Source organism: Cryptomeria japonica, chromosome 11 (assembly GCF_030272615.1).
Source record: "Cryptomeria japonica chromosome 11, Sugi_1.0, whole genome shotgun sequence".
Classification (NCBI taxonomy): domain Eukaryota; kingdom Viridiplantae; phylum Streptophyta; class Pinopsida; order Cupressales; family Cupressaceae; genus Cryptomeria; species Cryptomeria japonica.
In genome coordinates this window covers 695,082,802-695,100,402 of record NC_081415.1, presented here as the reverse complement: position 1 = coordinate 695,100,402, position 17,601 = coordinate 695,082,802, and the positions used below count along the sequence as shown (strand labels likewise).

The window sequence follows — 17,601 nt, the reverse complement described above, 5'->3', positions numbered from 1 at the left end:
GGGAAGGTAGAAACCAAACCAATTTTGGCAGATGAAGGCATCCTAAGAAGACAAGGTAGCACTACTTGTCAAATTGAGGAGCCTCTTGGTGGTGACTTCAACAATTGCTACTTCAACTTTAATCAAGGAGGGAAGACGCATTGCCTTGGCTTGAAAGATGTGTCTATTTTGTTCATTCCATATCTCCCATATCTAAGGGAAAGGATTGATAATCTAGAGGCAAGAGTAGATCGAAGATCAATTGAGCAATGACCAGGTTTGGAATAGACTCGAGATCTTATGGAAGGGGTCCACTCCATTTGGAAATTATGGAATGATATGGAATCTTTTGAGCATATCTATTGGCTAGAGATAGATGATATTATAAAGAAATGTAAATCATGACATCATTAATGGTTATTGGGTCGTATATAATTATTGGATCGTATGAGATGAACGATTGTGTGCTTATATCAAATTTGGGTGAGGATATAGATCGCTTGAATTTTAGAAGTTGAGTGTTGCAATTGTGACACACTTAATGAGACCTTCTAGGAGAAAAATTAATGAACATACACCAAGAGTTATACATGAATTCAACATGGACTTTTTAAAGGTATATACGTTAGAGGTAGAACAATCTTACCTCTACTCTTGTTTCTCCACTCAATGGTGAATGTTTTGATAGGTATTTAGTACTTATTTTTTAATACATAAATGTTTTGTGTATTTTCTTCTCACATGTTTGAGCCTTGAGTTATCAATATTAGTTCCAAGGACTTGTTTGAAGAGTAGATGCATTGATATGGTTTATTAGTGTCACATTATATTTGTGTCTTGATTTTTTTAATTAGATCTAAGGATTTATATGAGGAGCGCAAGAGATTGGAGCTATCAGATTTTCACAATCCATGCTAATATTAAATAATCGCTTTTGGATTCGATTTTCACAATTGAATCCAGAAGAAATTATTGAAGTGTAAGAGATTTTTAATGTCCATGGTCATATTCCCTTGTTGTAGGAATGGTTGTTTTATCTTTCTTTTTTGAGAAGTGTTACATCCTTTCAATTTTTTGTTATTGTTGTGTTTGAACTTAGGCTATTGAGATGGATTTTTTTTGGTATTTTCTAGGTGGATATCTTACTTCTCACACAGCTATAACAATAATTGGCATTCGAGGACATGGTTTGGTCTGTAAAATATATTTTATAGTGTTTTTTTCTATATTTGAAGATTAGTGGATGATTTTTATAGTTAATGTCTTTAAGGATATGAGCCATGTCCTTTATGTGAGTCTTATGGTCGACTTTTGGATGCTTTCCAAGTTAGTTTCAAACTAGACATTGCCCATGCAATGGGAGTCCCAAGGAGCTATATGCATCATTGGACTATAGTACAAAGGTCTTCAATTATTTTTTGCCATTGGACATAGAATTTGTGTAGGATAATGAATATTTGAAGACATATGATTGTAAATTGGGTTGAACATGATAATAGAAAAATGTCTACTTGTGATGTGTTTACAATTTTTTAGGGATTGTTAGTTTTATGTTTTAGTAATTACCTCCAATTGTTATTCCATCTATTAGGTTGAGTATTTTGGAGATATTTGTTCTTATTTTAGAGGAGATATACTTCAATGCATGTTTTAAGGTTGAGGCATAATATAGTGGTATTTGTGTGACATTTGGAGTGTATTGTTGGCTTTAGTTTCTTACTTTCCATGATTGGACATAGTGGAGGATGAGAATGTTGTAGTCAAGATGATGGTCACTTGATTGATATTATAGGTTGCTTTGATGAGTTTATAGACATATAGGAATTAGTGCAACATGTTTACAACTTAATTACATTGAGAAGCATTCTACAATAAGAGCAAGAGGTTTAGTGTAATGGTTTTAGTTTGTTAACAAAAATTCTTCCCTTTTACCTTAAATTTGATAGTCATTTACATGTAAAAATATCAATATTTAAAAATTTATTTAAAAGATGTTGAATGATTCTATTCGCTAAGTACTTATTTTCCATTATTTTTCTATTTAAGCATACTAGAGGCCTCAAAAGTAGTGTAACATCTTTTACATGTAACTTTTCTAAAGATACATATGCAAATAATTAATACAATTTGTTGGAACCCATTAGAAATTGTGTAATACTAGGTAAATTAGACTTTTTAAAAATTGTTTTAATACAAGTGACTAAATTTATTAATTAATTGTAAATAAGAATGTATGATATTTTTTATTTTTAAATATGCCTGCTGGCTAGACGTTGCCAAAATCGCCCTCAATAAACGGAGTCCGTTGTGTTATATTTACTTGATTTCATTCCCTTCATACGAAATTAAAGGGATTTGATTATTAGATTTTTGGATTTCCGTGGGTTCTGTGAAGGTGCGCATTGTGTGCTCAGAAATTGCTGTTGGTGGCGCTGGATAGCGACATACTGTCGTTCCTATCTAATCGAAGCCTCAAAAAGCGGGCTTGACGGAGAACACAATGATTTCGACTGTTGATTGTTAACTCTACTAACTTTCCTACACAGTGGGAGGAACATGCCCAGAAACTTGTGTGAACCTTCAACGCAACCAACTCTAAATTGGCAGCTTCCTCCTCTGCGCTCTCTAAATATATATACATAACATATTGCAGTATGCCAAACACCAATTCACACATTGCCTTCCCAGTCTTCTATTTCGTGCCGCAATAACTTTCCTTGTGTTTGGCACTTTTAAGGCTTTTGCGATCAGAGTTTGTAAATGGATAAGGTTGCATTCGAGATTGTGATAATCTCTGCTCATGATCTGAAAAGCGTGACAAACTTTGGAAGGGCGATGCGTACGTACGCAAATGTATGGAGCGACTCCACTACTCGAAACTCCACGCGAGTAGATCGCCACGGTGGCAGTTATCCGACTTGGAACGACAAGTTTCATATGGACGTCAGCAAATGCTTCCTCCAGCAAAAGGGCTCCACTCTGCTCATACAAATCTACACTAAAACTCTGCTGGGCAAAAAGAGAGTGGGAAGCGCCCGAGTGCCCTACGCCGACATTTTGGAGGGATTTACCAAGCCCGATTCAATTCATTTTCTGAGCTATCGAATTAGGAGTCGAAATGGCAGACCTCGGGGTACCCTCGATTTGTCCCTCAGATTTCTGGACAAAATTGATCAGTCTCTATGCCCTTCAAGACCTCAATCTGAGATCAAGTTTCCGTCTTTTCCTTCAAGGTCGAGAATAAATGCAAGCTCAAATGGTGACTGCAATTGGCCACAGCGACAGAGAGCCGCTAATAACAGAGCGATGAATGGCTATGTAACTGGCATTCCCGCCTCACAATTTTCATATGGCAGTGCCACTCTCGTTTCAAATCCATACCCCTACTAATTTTCAATGTATACGGAGTCGCATGCTAATTCCAGTGCAATCATTCAATTTGTGAGAAAAAGCTGCAGACGGCGCCTAGGAATTTAATCGCCTCTGTTCCATTACATGGTCTTGCTAGATCGTGGGTAGCGGCATAACCCAATTTGGTCTGTTTTGGCAGGTGCATTGATTAAGTTGAAGAGTTTCCGGAAAAGAAATAGCTTTAAGTTAAAGTGGTATAGAGTGTATGTATATTCCTCTGCTCTGCTCTGCTCTGCTCTTCAGCTCTTCAAACTACCCTCGCCGTATAGAAATGTGCAATGGGCACATTTCCACATTTCCAAAAGTGTGCCTGCAAACTTGTAATCTAAATTGCGATCTTATGGTATTGGAATTCTACTGTGTGTCTCTTCGCAAAGAAATGTTGCTGGGCAATTTGTGATCTTATGGTATTTGAATAAAAATAACACCGGAATAAGCTCCAATCAAGCAAATATAACAATTTTAGTTTTTTTATAAAATTGACAATGATCCGAATTATGGATTCAGATGACAATACCTGAGTGAGAACCTGCGGTATTGTAAATTCTGTTTACAAGAACTAGAAAACATAGAATTGAAGCAAGCCAAAAAGTAATCTATTCCATTCGAAAACCCAACATATAGAAGTTCATGAGATTCCAAGGGTCACAAAAACGTCTTGAGAATCGAAGTCCAACAGTCACATTTGTTCATTACATAATAAAATCTAAAACTACGAAATTTTCAAAAAACTATATGAAATTTTATCCTAACTTCAACTAGGCATAACTTTCTGCTCGGGACTCAAAATTACAAGTTGTTCAACTCGTTGGAAAGGTCTCCAAGAGTTGTAGATCAGATTTTGAAACTTTCTAGGCCTAAAAATGGCCAGAAGGCCTTCAAAAATGCAATTTATTAACGTATAGACAAACTAAAAAATATAATTCAAATTTTCTTCTGATCATTACTTCCCCCTTGGAAAGCAATGGGCCCCATTGCATCAACACTTTGAATGAGATGAGGAAAATGTTCTTCAAGCTGCTCTCTGGTAAACCACTTTCCTTGTTGAGCAATCTGCCCTACTCGAACCACTTTGTACAAGTAAATCTATTGTTGTTTGAGTGTTTTCACCATGGTGTCCACAATCTGATCGCATTGGAATGGGGTCGCTGCATTTGGATTCAATTCTGTAGTGGAGATTGTTTCTGCCACATCTGCAACATCTAATAGTGGAGGAAAATATGGCTTTAAGAGTTCCACATTGAAGAATGGATGAAGACCCAGAAATGGAGGTAAATTAAGCTCAAAAGCATTATCACCAACTTGTTTGATGATGGTGTATGACCCATAATGCAGAGGACGAAGCTTCCTATTGGCACCCTCCAATCGTTCCTTTTGGATATGCAACCACACCTTGTCCCCGACTTGAAAATTATGAGGAGTACGATGCTCATCATGTCTCTCCTTATACTTCTTATTGGTGTGTTCTAAAATTTTATGAACTTGTTGTTGTAGATGATGAATTCTATCGATGAACTGGGCTACCTTATCTTCCTCCTTACCAACACATGGAACCAGATCAAGTTGAATAAGTGGTATGGCAACATCCATGGGTGCAAGTGGCTAATAACCAAGACAAACCTCAAATGGGCTGTGACCAGTTGAACTGTGAATTGCCCTGTTGTAGCTATGCTGAACATATGGAAGACTTTCATCCCATGTGCGGGGGATGTTTTGAGTGGTACATTCGTAGGATGTGTATGATCATCTGATTCACTACCTCTGTTTGGCCATCTTTTTGAGGGAGGAAAGCAATAGACTTTGTTAATTTTGTGTCCATCTTTTCCCATAGTGTAGATTAGAACTTACTAAGAAACATGTTGTCTCTATCCGAGATAATGGTATTCGGCAGACCAAAATGAACCCAAATGTATTCAAAGAATAGCTTTGCAGTGTCCTCTGCAGAAATTGTTTTTTTACATGCCACTATTACTGTCATTTTCAAGAACCTATCTACCACAACATACACACAATCATGGCCTCTTTTGGTGGTAGGAAGACCAGACATAAAGTCCATAGAAACTGAGTGCCAAGGTTTTTTAGGAATAGGAAGTGGTGAGTACAAGTTTACGATTGGCAGGCTTAGCAATAGCACATGCGATACAAGCTTGAATATATGAAATAATATCATTCCATAATTTTGGCCAATAGAAATACTTCTGAAGTATAGCAGTAGTCTTACCTATACCAAAGTGACCAGCAACCTTACTATAGTGAGCTTCCCATATCAACTTTTTACGTTCTGCATTGGGCACACAGATTTGGCCAAGGTGACAAAGCATTCCATCCTGCAAATAGAAATCATTCACTTGTTGTCCCTTCACTAATTGATTATAAACATCTGCAAATTCAACATTGTTCTCATACAAGCAAGCCCAGGCTTCAGTTTGATGACCACATGAGTTCAAAACCATACTTATGGCTGCAATTGGAGGCCTGCTCAAATAGTCTGCTACTTTGTTAGTACTCCCCTTCTTGTGGCGAATATTGAGGTGAAATTGTTGAAGATATGCTGACCATCGTTGATGTAGGTCATTCTGCAACTTCCCTTGTGTTTGCAAAAATTGAAGGGGTTTGTGATCTGTGTGGATGATAGACTCCTTACCCAAAATCTAATGTTTCCACTGCTTACAGGCTTGAACAATAACATATAGTTCCTTGTCGTAAGTAGCATATCGACGCACTGTATCAGAAAAAGTATGACTGTGATATGCAACTGGATGACCATGCTACATGAGGACTGCCCCTAGAGCATATTATGATGCATCTGTTTGTATTTCAAATGACTGTTGCAGGTTAGGAAGAGATAAAACTGGTGTAGAACATAACCTTCATTTTAGCCCCTCGAATGCTTCTTGTTGAGCACTTGTCCATTTAAAATTTGCTTGTGTGCCCCCCTCAATGACTGATTTAGAGGCCAAGACAGATGGGAAAATCCCAACATAAATTTGCGATAAAAGTTTGCCAACCCGAGAAACTTCGTAACTCTATGAGATTTCTAGGAGACGGCCAGTCCTTAATCACTTGTATCTTCTCTGAATCAACATGGACACCTTCACTGTCAATAACATATCCTAAGTATTTGATACTCTGCATACCAAAGGAGCACTTTTCTTTGTTTGCATAAAGCCCATGATCTTGTAAGGTTGAGAGAATTTTTTCCACATGTTGCAAATGTTCCTCCCAAGTTTTGCTGAAGATGAGTATGTCATCAAGATATACCACCACAAAGGAATCAGTGAATGGTCTAAGTATATCATTCATCATTCTCACAAATGTCGCTAGAGCATTTGTTAGATCGAAAGGCATCACTAGCCATTCAAACAATCCCTCTTTAGATTTGAAAGTTGTCTTCCATACATCGGTTGATTTAATTGGTACTTGATGGTACCCTGATTTCAAATCAATTTTGGTGAAGAATCAGGCCCCTCTAAGCTGGTCAAAGAGGTCATCTATCTGGGGAAGTGGATACTTATTTTTGCCTGAAATTTTATTCAAGGCCCTATAGTCAATACAAAGTCTCTAGGTTCCATCCTTTTTCTTTGCTAGAACAATGGGGCTGCCACAGGGTGATGCACTTGGATGAATATGTCCCTTCTTAAGCAACTCTTGTATTTGCCTCTTAATCTCATTCTTCTCTAATACTGACCTACAGTAGATTGGTTCATTAGGCAATGGAGTTCTTGGTATCAAATCAATAGTATGTCTCACTTGGTAGTGTGTAGGTACCCCAGTTGGTAACTTAAACAGATTTTCATATTTCATCAAAATTTGATCCATTGATATTTTCTGTAGTGTTGTGGTGTTTGTGATGGTATGGGAATTATAAACTGATTTTCTTTCTTCTTTAGAACGAATCATCAATAAAATGAATCTTTCTGTTTTGTCAACCAACCTCTTACATTGCTTGGCACTAATCAAAGAGGTAGTGTATGCAGAGCATACCTTTGGTATTCGGTATTTCTCTCTCGTAATTTGATGATCACGCTGCGAGGCCTGGACTCATAAACACCATGTTGCTGGTACATGTATGGTTGTCCCAACAAAACATCACAAACATCTAAGGGAGCCACATCACATATTACCTCATCTTTGAAAGGCTTTATGGAGTATGAAAGGTGACACTGTTGGTGCACCTGGATATCTCTTCCTTGACTAACCCATCCCATTGAATAGGGTTGCGGGTGGGTTGTTGTTTTCAGATTTAGTCTCTTCACAGTCTCTGTTGATATTAGGTTCTTTTGACTTCCACTATCAATGATAAAGTGCAGGGCTTTTCCTCCGACCCACATTTGTGAATGGAACAATCTCTCCTCATCCTCCCGGGGCAATATTCTTGTAGTAGCTACCGTGGCATATGGATCAACCTCAATGACCTGTTCATGATTTCCTTATGTGCAAGTTTTTGCTACCTTAGATTATGCCTTGTCTTCGTGCATCTCCATCATTAAGATTTTTATGGTTCTGCAATCTTTTGTATTATGTGAGGGACTCTTATGGAATTCACACCACATACTGTTTTCTTGTGTCTTCTTCATACTCCATGTCTTTTTTGTTGGTGAATTGGGAGAGGGGTCCTTAGAGGTTTGTTTCCATGTAGTTTTGCCACCTTCACCCTTCCATCTGTTGTTTGCGAAATTATCCCTCCTTCCTTTCTGTTTGAATTTCTCCTCAATTTTGGTAGCAAATTTATATGCACTAGGTAAAGTATCTATGTTCAGGAATTCCATTTTGGTTTGGATGTCCCTGTGGAGTCCACTCTGATATTTCAAAACTCGGTGCTTCTCACAATCTTTGATGCCAAGCTTTGCTGCTAAGGCATGAAACATATTAGTATATTCCTGAACAGTGTGGTCCTTCTTCTATTGAATCAATTGCCACTGCATATATTTTTGTTCATATATATCAATAGGAAAATATTCTTCCTTTATGTGCTCCATGAATTCTCCCCGTGTGGGTTTTTGATCAAAAATAAAAGTGCTACCATTTTTTGTTGCCCTGGATGCTAACTTTGCTTCTCACGAATCTTTCACATGATTTTTAGCTTTTAGGAGAGCGAAAGTTATCTTCTCTTCATCTGAAATCTAATTGACAGAGAAATATCTTTCCAGTTTTGAAACCCAATCATCAACAACATCTGCATCGATCTTTCCTTGAAATGTGGGTATATCGAAATTCACTTGCACATTGAATGGCGTATGCCTTGTGAATGGTGGGTTTGCTTGTGATCCACGACTTTCCAGCATTTGCTTGAACTGCTCCATCATTTCTTCATGTTGTTTTGTTAGTGCATCTGCAACTAATGCTTTAATGTCATCGTCGGTTTGCAACTTAGCCATCTACGATCGTGTGCGTCTCAAAGGAAGGTAGTCTAAAGGATTCCTTGTTTCCAACCCCAATCTTTGATATGTTGATCGCATGTGTTATGACATACAAGAGCAAACTTTCTCTGATACTACTGATCTGAATTATGGATTCGGATGACAATACCTGAGTGAGAACCTGCGGTATTGTAAATTTTGTTTACAAGAACCAGAAAGCATAGAATTAAAGCAAGCCAAAAAGTAATCTATTACATTCGAAAATCCAACATATAGAAATTCATGAGATTCCAAGGGTCACAAAAACCTCTTGAGAATTGAAGTCCAACAGTCACATTTGTTCATTACATAATAAAATCTAAAAACTACGAAATTTTCAAAAAAACCATATGAAATTTTATCCTAACTTCAACTAGGCATAACTTTTTGCTCGGGACTCGAAATTACGAGCCATTTAACTCGTTGGAAAGGTCTCCAAGAGTTGTAGATGATATTTTGAAAGTGCATTGCTTGCTAGGTCTAAAAATGGCCAGAAGGCTTTAAAAAATGCAATTTATCAACATATAGACAAACTAAAAAATATAATTCAAATTTTCTTCTGATCAGACAAATTGTGGGGTTGAAGCATAAGTTCTTACAAGTGTATTGGGCTCTTCAATTACCCACTCTGAGAAGAATGGTAAACAAAAATGTAGAAGATTTCTTTCACAAACTGAATAAATGGTATCTGTTGGAAATATTATGCGACTCTAAATATAATAAATTACGCGAGAATATTTGGGAAGGGCGGGAATATGAAATCTATGAGACGGGAATGCCAATTGCAACCTTGTCCATTTATTTTTAACTTTGACCATGAAAAACTTCAATTTTGCCCAACACAAGAAAAGTCTTGGCGGCAGACAACGTGCAAGAAACTAAAAAATTCACACTCGGTTGCAGCGAAGGTTCACGCAAGATTTTGGGGCTGAACAGTCAACAGAGTCAAAATCATTTTATTCTCCATCAAGCCCGATCTTTGAGGCTTCCATGGAAATCCAACAATTTAATAATCAAATCCCTTTAATTACATATCAGTGGAATGAAATTGTGAATATAGCATCCATGGATTGAGGGCGATTTTTCCAACGTCTACCTAGGATGCACATTTGACCGTTTTTATTAATTAATTGAAAATATCTTATATATTTTATTTTCAATTGATTAATAAATATAGTTATATATGTGTCATATTGTCTCGATAGACAATGCAATTTTTAATAGTTCAATTTATTTCACATATTACTTTTTTCAATAGATTTTAATAAACTGAATTATTTTTTTGCTATTTGTAAGCATAATCTATATTGATATAAAAGTTTGTACATTTTGATACTATGGTGTTATTGGATTTCAATGCATAATACAATATAAATTTGGGCCAAGAGGCTCTTAACCTAAGTGATAAAGTTCTATATACTTTTGAAATATTAATATATAGATAGTACGAGACATATATGACAAAAAGAAACATAGTATAATGAAAATTTAAGCCTCTATGTCAGAAGGTTGTTCCTCGTCCTAATCCCTAGGTTGTTGTCCCTTCACCACCTTACACATGAAGGCATACATCCACTCAATGCTTGTGGCTGCCTTAATATTTGTAATTTTCTTTAGAAAAGAGCAACCTTCGGTTGCACCACTACATTGTTGCATGACTAAAATAGTGTTAAATTTTTTGAAGAATGGTTGTCACATCATTAGAGCTCCCTGGTTAAGGAAGCATGGGATATTTGTCGAACTAATAATGCCAACACCCAAACAAGTAGCCATGAGCACTATCTCTAATCTCCCAAGAAGTCAAGGATCGCCAATGTGTTGACAGGCTCTAGCACCCAACCCTTTAGCTTGCCTAGGTCCAATAAGGATGCCACAAACCTAGACAAAATGTTGGTGTTAACATAGTACTACTATTCTTTCATGAGTATAAATTCCCCACCCAAAACCATTTTAATGGCCTCCAACATGAGACCATTCAAAGCCAGCAAGTCCACCTTTGGATGTTGATTGATAATAAGACCCAGATAAGTCATTTGTCTTCAAGAGTTCATGAGCCTAAAAGGAGTATCCATCTCTATGCCAAGGTTTAGCTTGTCTAATGTTAAGAGTCAAATGCCTAAAACATCCCAAACATCCCTCTTAGAACCTTTATAGCCAAATTCCATTCCATCTCACACGAGTTGATAGAACCAGGAAGCACAACCAAGGAAGAAATAATGGGCAAGATAAATGAAACTTGTGAACGATTAAATTTTTTCGCCCAACTTGTATAGATCATAATCTTCATACCAATGTAATAGATATCAGACTAGTGGATGACAAGATGGGAGTCAATATGGGTGTCGATGCAAGATGCCACATGGCTAAATAAGGCAAAGATCATTGGAACAAGGATGAAGCCCATTGCTACAAATTTGAGTGTTTTAAAGGCAGAAAGGAGGGAAGTACACTAGCTTGCTCATTGGAAAAGACCATCAAGCTTATACATTATACCAACAGTTAGAAATGTCAACATAAAAAATTGAAGCCACATCACTCAACTTCTACTGAGAAAGAGGCCAAATATAAAGATGTCACCACATCAATAGCTTGATTCAAAAGTATGTTGACAAGTAAGTTGGCATCTTGGAAGGCATGATTTGCCATAGTATTGGGCAAAACCACAAACTTGTGTCACCCTTTGGGCTAACTAGGTGCAATTAGCTCGGCCAGATGATTTCCATACAACATGGCACCTGTTGGTGCAAGCGTGGTGCCTAAATGGCACCAATAGTTCGGTCGAACTATTTTTAATATAAACATAGTTTAGCTGAACTATCCTAAGTGTCAGGTGATGTGGCAACAAAATGACCATTTTGTCTACATTTCTAAACTTTTCAATTTTGCTTTGTTTTTCGTTAGGTAATTTTTTTTTTTTCAAAAATTAAAAAAATACCCTTTTGTAGAGCTTGAAGTCAAGAATTTGGACATATATATTTTTTTATATTTTGATTAATTTTAATATTTTTTATTTTTCAAACATTGCAAGTAGGTTTTTAAAGTTCAAAAAGAGGCTAATTTGAAATTAAAAACTATATATTAAATGATATTAAAAAATAAAAATAAAAAAATTTCACTAGATGAGATAATCTTCTCCAAAAGGGTATAATTTTTTTGATAATGATAAATTTAGTAAACAAAAGGTGATGCCGAATGAAAACTACCAAATTCAGCTATGTTGGACTTCAAAATTTTATTACGAAAAAAATATACATCAGAATTTAATTTTTTTTTTAGCACTAGATATATATGTCCTCTATTTGGAAAATTAAAATCTGAAAAAAATGAGTTCGTTTTCATTTTTTTTTGTGACGTTGACTAGAACCCCTAATTTTCAGCATTTTTCAGCAATAAAAAAATTGTTTTTGAATATATTGAAAAAATGTTAATTTTTTTTTAAAATTATAAACTAACAAACATAAATTTCATTAATATTTCTAGATTTGATCAGTTTACATCATTTTGAAATTCAATTTAGAAATGTCACTTTTATGTGGTCGAAGTTAAACAATTTTAGTTCTATTGGCCACTTCCTTTATAAAAAGGTGACACAACATTGTGTTTTTACCCTATTAGGAATCCAATCTAGCACTAAAAGGATTTCATCAAGGAGAGCTTGTAGTCATCAATTAGGGGTAGACTATCTTCTCATAACATTAATTATTGTTGGTGTAATTAATTATTCATTTTGGATATTATTACACCTTACTTAAGTTTACTTAGGTACATGCATATCATAGTAGTTTGGGTATGAGACACTTGGGTGTTTGTGCCACATTGGGATAGTGTGTGTAGGAGAATTTCCACTTTTTGTGGTCTTATCTTGTTGTTACATTCCACCTTCGGTGGGTGATCTACCTCATGTGGAATATTATATTGTTTCTCCTACCTACCACACCTATTTCCTACCTACCCTTGTTTCTCATTGAGCCACATGTCATGTTTGTGTGCTCACATATCCATATAGCCTTGCCTATATAAGAAGGCTCATATTCATTGTATGTAACGATTGATGATCCAGTTGATCAATATTTTCTCTTGATAGAATACAATTTATTCATATCATCTATTATGTCTCTCTATTTGTACTTTTCATTGAGCTCTTGATCTTGGCAAAATTTCACATGGTATGAGAGCCTAAAGGGCTTTTTTTATTAGTCTTGTGGAGGCTTCTATTTTTGGATCTAGGGAGCTGCTATTTTTGGGGGCATCTTATAGTGATTTGGACATCATGGTTGCGTCCAGGAGGCAGTTTCCATGAAAATTGAGTATAAACTCGACCTACTTTGGTGAGAAATTTTTTTCTCCTATTTGGCTATATTTGTATGAATTTTTTTATTTATTTTTATATATTCTGCAAAAAAAATATTTATATATTATTTGTAAAATATTTTTTATCGATGTAGATTGAAAATTTTTATTAAAAAAATATATGTTTTTTGGGGGCTTTTTCACACCCCTCCGCCACGTCGACACTGTATTTTACAGTAATTAATTTTCCAGGGCTTTTATTTTGGCGGCCCACTCCTCTTCATACTACACTACCAACAACTCTGCCCCGAGCTCCAGGCGGCCCCATGCAACCTCCGGCCTCATAAGCCCCGCACTACTATCTTTTCGGCCGACCCCGCCCATGCTCCTCCCATGGTTCTTCACACCATCATTTGCTATTGCTCCCGAGCCTCTATTGTCGGCATCCTCCCTGTCAGGATGCCTTGTCATCTGATGTCGGCCTCCTCCTCACCGTCGGGGCCCCTCCTCACCACTGGGCAACCTCCTCGCCCGGCCGCCAACTACCCCCGACTCTTGTCGACTGCCCCTCCTGACAAACTGTCACCTTCCATGCGGTCTGACACATCATCCTATCGTACATTGCCACCGGTGTGCCATGTCATCCTGTACGGAACGAATTGCTCTTTCCCACGTCAACATTTTCTATATAGTCAGACAGGGGGAGTGACAACCATTTGACGGTCAGACATGCATCAATTTTAAGCCTGTCATCTGCTGACGTCAGCCTACATCAGCATTTTTGAAATTTTTTTACCCCCCTCTCATTTGGCTTTTTGATTTTGTAGTCCTACTTCAAGAGGTCGTATCTCAAGTTAATTTTGGCTTCTTTTTTTGTGCAATTTTTTTTGAAATGGGCTCGAATTTCGTGCTCTTTGTAGTGGTGGAGTAATTTTTTGATTTTAATGGATAGATGTTTCAGAATTTGCATATTTTCATGACTGTACTTGTCTAATCCTAGATTTTGCAACTTCAGAGGCTTCGTTTGGGGTCATATGACCTCCTTTTCATGTGCCATTTTTTTTAAGTGCATAATGTTCGGTCTAATTTCATAATCTTCTATTAGTTTGCAGTGATTTTGAGTAGAAATTGTACTTTTAGTATTTGGCCATTCTTGGCTTATTTGGTCCTTGCATTTTGCTTGGATCTCAGTTTAGATCACTTGCAGTATTTTGTTCGAGTCTTTTATAGCCTATTTGAGGAAGTTGTAAGATTAAAATCAGAACTCCACCTTGCCTTGTTTTGCAAGTGGCCCATTGTATATGCACTAAGTATAAAGTGCCAAATCATCATTCTTTTTTTTTTGGGGGGGGTTTGGGGGGGGGTTTCTTGATTGAGTAATTTGGGGGGCTGTCTTGTGTGATTGTGCTTCTCTCTATCTTGTGTTTTCTTTCATTTTGGTGCTATGGGTTCTCCTAAATTTCCACTTTTAACTCCTCATAATTATGCTTCATGGAAGATAAAGGCATGGAGTAAACTAATGGAAAAATGACTCATTCATTATGTAAATGGAACTATAACAACACCACCTGATCCTAAGGCTGATCCTAACGCTCAAATTGAATGCCTCACTAAGAATGCTATGGCACTTGGAACTCTTAGAAAGTATGTATCAAATGACCTCATTTTCCACATTGATAAGTGTACAACAATTAAAGAGGCTTGGGATATTTATGAGAAATTATATGGTCAAGTTGATGAGATTAAAGGCTACAAGCTTGATAGCGAACTCACAACTTTAGATCCCAAGGATTTTGATACAATCCAAGATTATATCACAAAAGCAAATGAGCTAAGAGCAAAGCTAAAGGATTGTGGCATTGACAAAAAGTATGCTCAATTGGTTTATAACTTGTTGGACAAGCTTCCTTCAGAGTATGCAACCTTTGTATCTAACTTTCACACCCATAGGTTAGCTCAAGGTTCCTCATACACTTCTCCCTCATTTGATGCATTCATGGAGATGTTGATACTTGAGCAATCTAAGTTGACTAAGATGGGGATTCTCAAATCTTCAAAATCACAAGATTTGGTGGCTAATAAAGGGAATCAAAGCAATCAAGGAAAATGCAAGAATCAAAAGAAACCTAAGTCTAAACCACAACAAGATGGAGCACAATCCTCCTCTCCACAACAAGTTGATTCTACATCCTCACCTAAAAGGAAATCATATAAGGATAATCTTTTTAGTGCATATTGTAAGAAATCGGGACATGATGAACAACATTGTTACAAGAAGGATACTGATGAGTGGAAGTGGGAGGTTTTGAGGTGGAGGGGGTGGAGATGGGGGATTTTGATCTAACAGATTGTCTATGAAAAAGACTAATGGTAACAAAACTCGTGCACAAAGGAGGGAAATTTGAATTCACAAATTGAAAATTGTGATTAAACAATGTAAATGATTGATTAACCAATTAATGAAGCAATTTGATTTATGAATTCAAAAGATAAATGCCTCTAAATCATAACATAACATATCATAAAGATCAGATTTGAGAAATTATGCAACCCACAGGTGAATTTTAGAATTATAAGCTAGGGTTTTTTTTTTGTTTTGTTTTGTTTTTTGTTTTTTGTTTTGTTTTTTTTTGTTTTTGTTTTGTTTTGTTTTTTTTGGTTTTGTTTTGTTTTGTTTTTTTTGGTTTTTTGTTTTTGTTTTTGTTTTTGTTTTTTGTTTTTTTTTGTTTTTGTTTTGTTTGTTTGTTTGTTTTTTTGTTTTTTTTTTAAATTTTTTATTTTATTTTTTAAATTTTTTCTTCTTCTTCTGAATTCAACCTCTAAATTTATGTAATTGAATTCGAAATGAGATCTATGAGTGCAAATTTGAATTTTAAAATGCATAAACAATTAGATTTAAGACAATGAATCTAAATTAAGCAACCCACAAGTTCAAATTTAAAATTATAAATTAAGGTTTGTGTGAAATTAACCTCTAATTTTATGTAATTCACTTGAAAAGAAAACTTATATGAATATAAATTCAAATTTGAAATTGCATAAACAATTAGGTCTGAGATCACAAATCAAAAATTAAGATGCAAGAAATCGAGTTCACCAAAATGTGGTGGTGTAAAATTAGGGTTAGGGTTAAATTAAAACAATAAAACCACTAAATGGCCTAATTTACTAACATATTTAGGAGGAGAGGAATCTAATAGATGTAGCCTTGATAAACAAAGAATTTGATCAAATTCTAGCCCTCCTAGATGGGGGCTTCTTCAATTGAATTGGTTTGAATTATCAAGATTGGGACAAGATAGTGAATTCTTGAAGTAATCTAATAGAAACAATGAGCTATAAATATCGTATGGAGATACCAACCCAGATCTAAGCAGAAGAAGATGCTTCAGAATTATTCCCAAAAGTTCAGCCTGATTTTTCGAGACCAGGTAGTATCAATTCGCCATGGTCCTCCAAATTCGTAAGAGATGAGGAATGTAAGAAATGTTTAATGTCCATGGGCATATTCCCTTGTTGTAGGAATGGTTGTTTTATCTTTCTTTTGTTGGGAAGTGTTAATCCTTTCATTTTATTTTATTGTTGTGTTTGAAATTAGGATGCTAATATCTTACTTGTCGCGTAGCTATACCAATAGTTAGCATTTGAGGACATGATTTGGTATGTGAAATATGTTTTATAGTGTTTTTTTTCTATATTTGTAGATTAGTGGATGATTTTTATATTTAGTGGCATAAAAGATATGAGTCATGTCCTTTATGTGAGTGTTATGGTCGACTTTTGGATGCTTTGGTTAGTTTCAAACTAGACATTGCCCATGTAGTGGGAGCCCCAATGAGCTATATGCATCATTGGACAATAGTACAAAGGTCTTCAATAGTACAAAGCTATTTGCATATAAGTGTATCCATCAACATAAAATTGGCGCAACTACTCTCTCCATTAGTGGAATTGATCTCTCTGTATCAACAGATCGAATAGAGTTTACAATAGCTTGCATTGAAATCGCAAACTATACAAGATGAGGGGGGGAAACAGGCTCATTTCAAATTGCATTAATATTTTTTTGTATGATCTTGAGGTTTTAATTTATTTGTGCTCTCAATCAAGCCTCATTTTATCTAGGGGGTGGAGGTGGAGGTGGAGGTGGAGGTGGAGGTGGAGGTCGGGGTTTCGAGGTGGAAGTGGGGGGTTTTGAGGTGGAGGGGGTGGAGATGGGGGATTTTGATCTAACAGATTGTCTATGTAAAAGACTAATGGTAACAAAACTCATGCACAAAGGAGGGAAATTTGAATTCACAAATTGAAAATTATGACTAAACAATGTAAATGATTGATTAACCAATTAATGAAGGAATTTGATTTATGAATTCTATTGGTGTAATTAATTATTCATCTTGGATATTATTACACCTTACTTAAGTTTACTTAAGATAATGCATTTCATAGTAGTTTGGGTATGAGACACTTGGGTGTTTGTGCCACATTGGGATAGTGTGTGTAGGAGAATTTTCACCTTTTA

General features: G+C 36.0%; 1 protein-coding gene across 1 annotated transcript; it reads left to right on the top strand.

Moving 5' to 3' along the window:
• The first annotated feature begins 2,655 nt into the window (after positions 1-2,655).
• On the top strand, positions 2,656-3,809 carry LOC131046534 (BON1-associated protein 2). Its single transcript, XM_057980299.2, has one exon. The coding sequence runs from the start codon at positions 2,740-2,742 to the stop codon at positions 3,367-3,369; it is 630 nt and encodes a 209-aa protein (XP_057836282.2). The 5' UTR covers positions 2,656-2,739; the 3' UTR covers positions 3,370-3,809.
• Positions 3,810-17,601: the final 13,792 nt, after the last annotated feature.

Excerpts from the sequence above, each read along its gene's own strand:
- LOC131046534 (XM_057980299.2), top strand. The coding sequence starts at position 2,740 with ATGGATAAGGTTGCATTCGAGATTGTGATAATCTCTGCTCATGATCTG.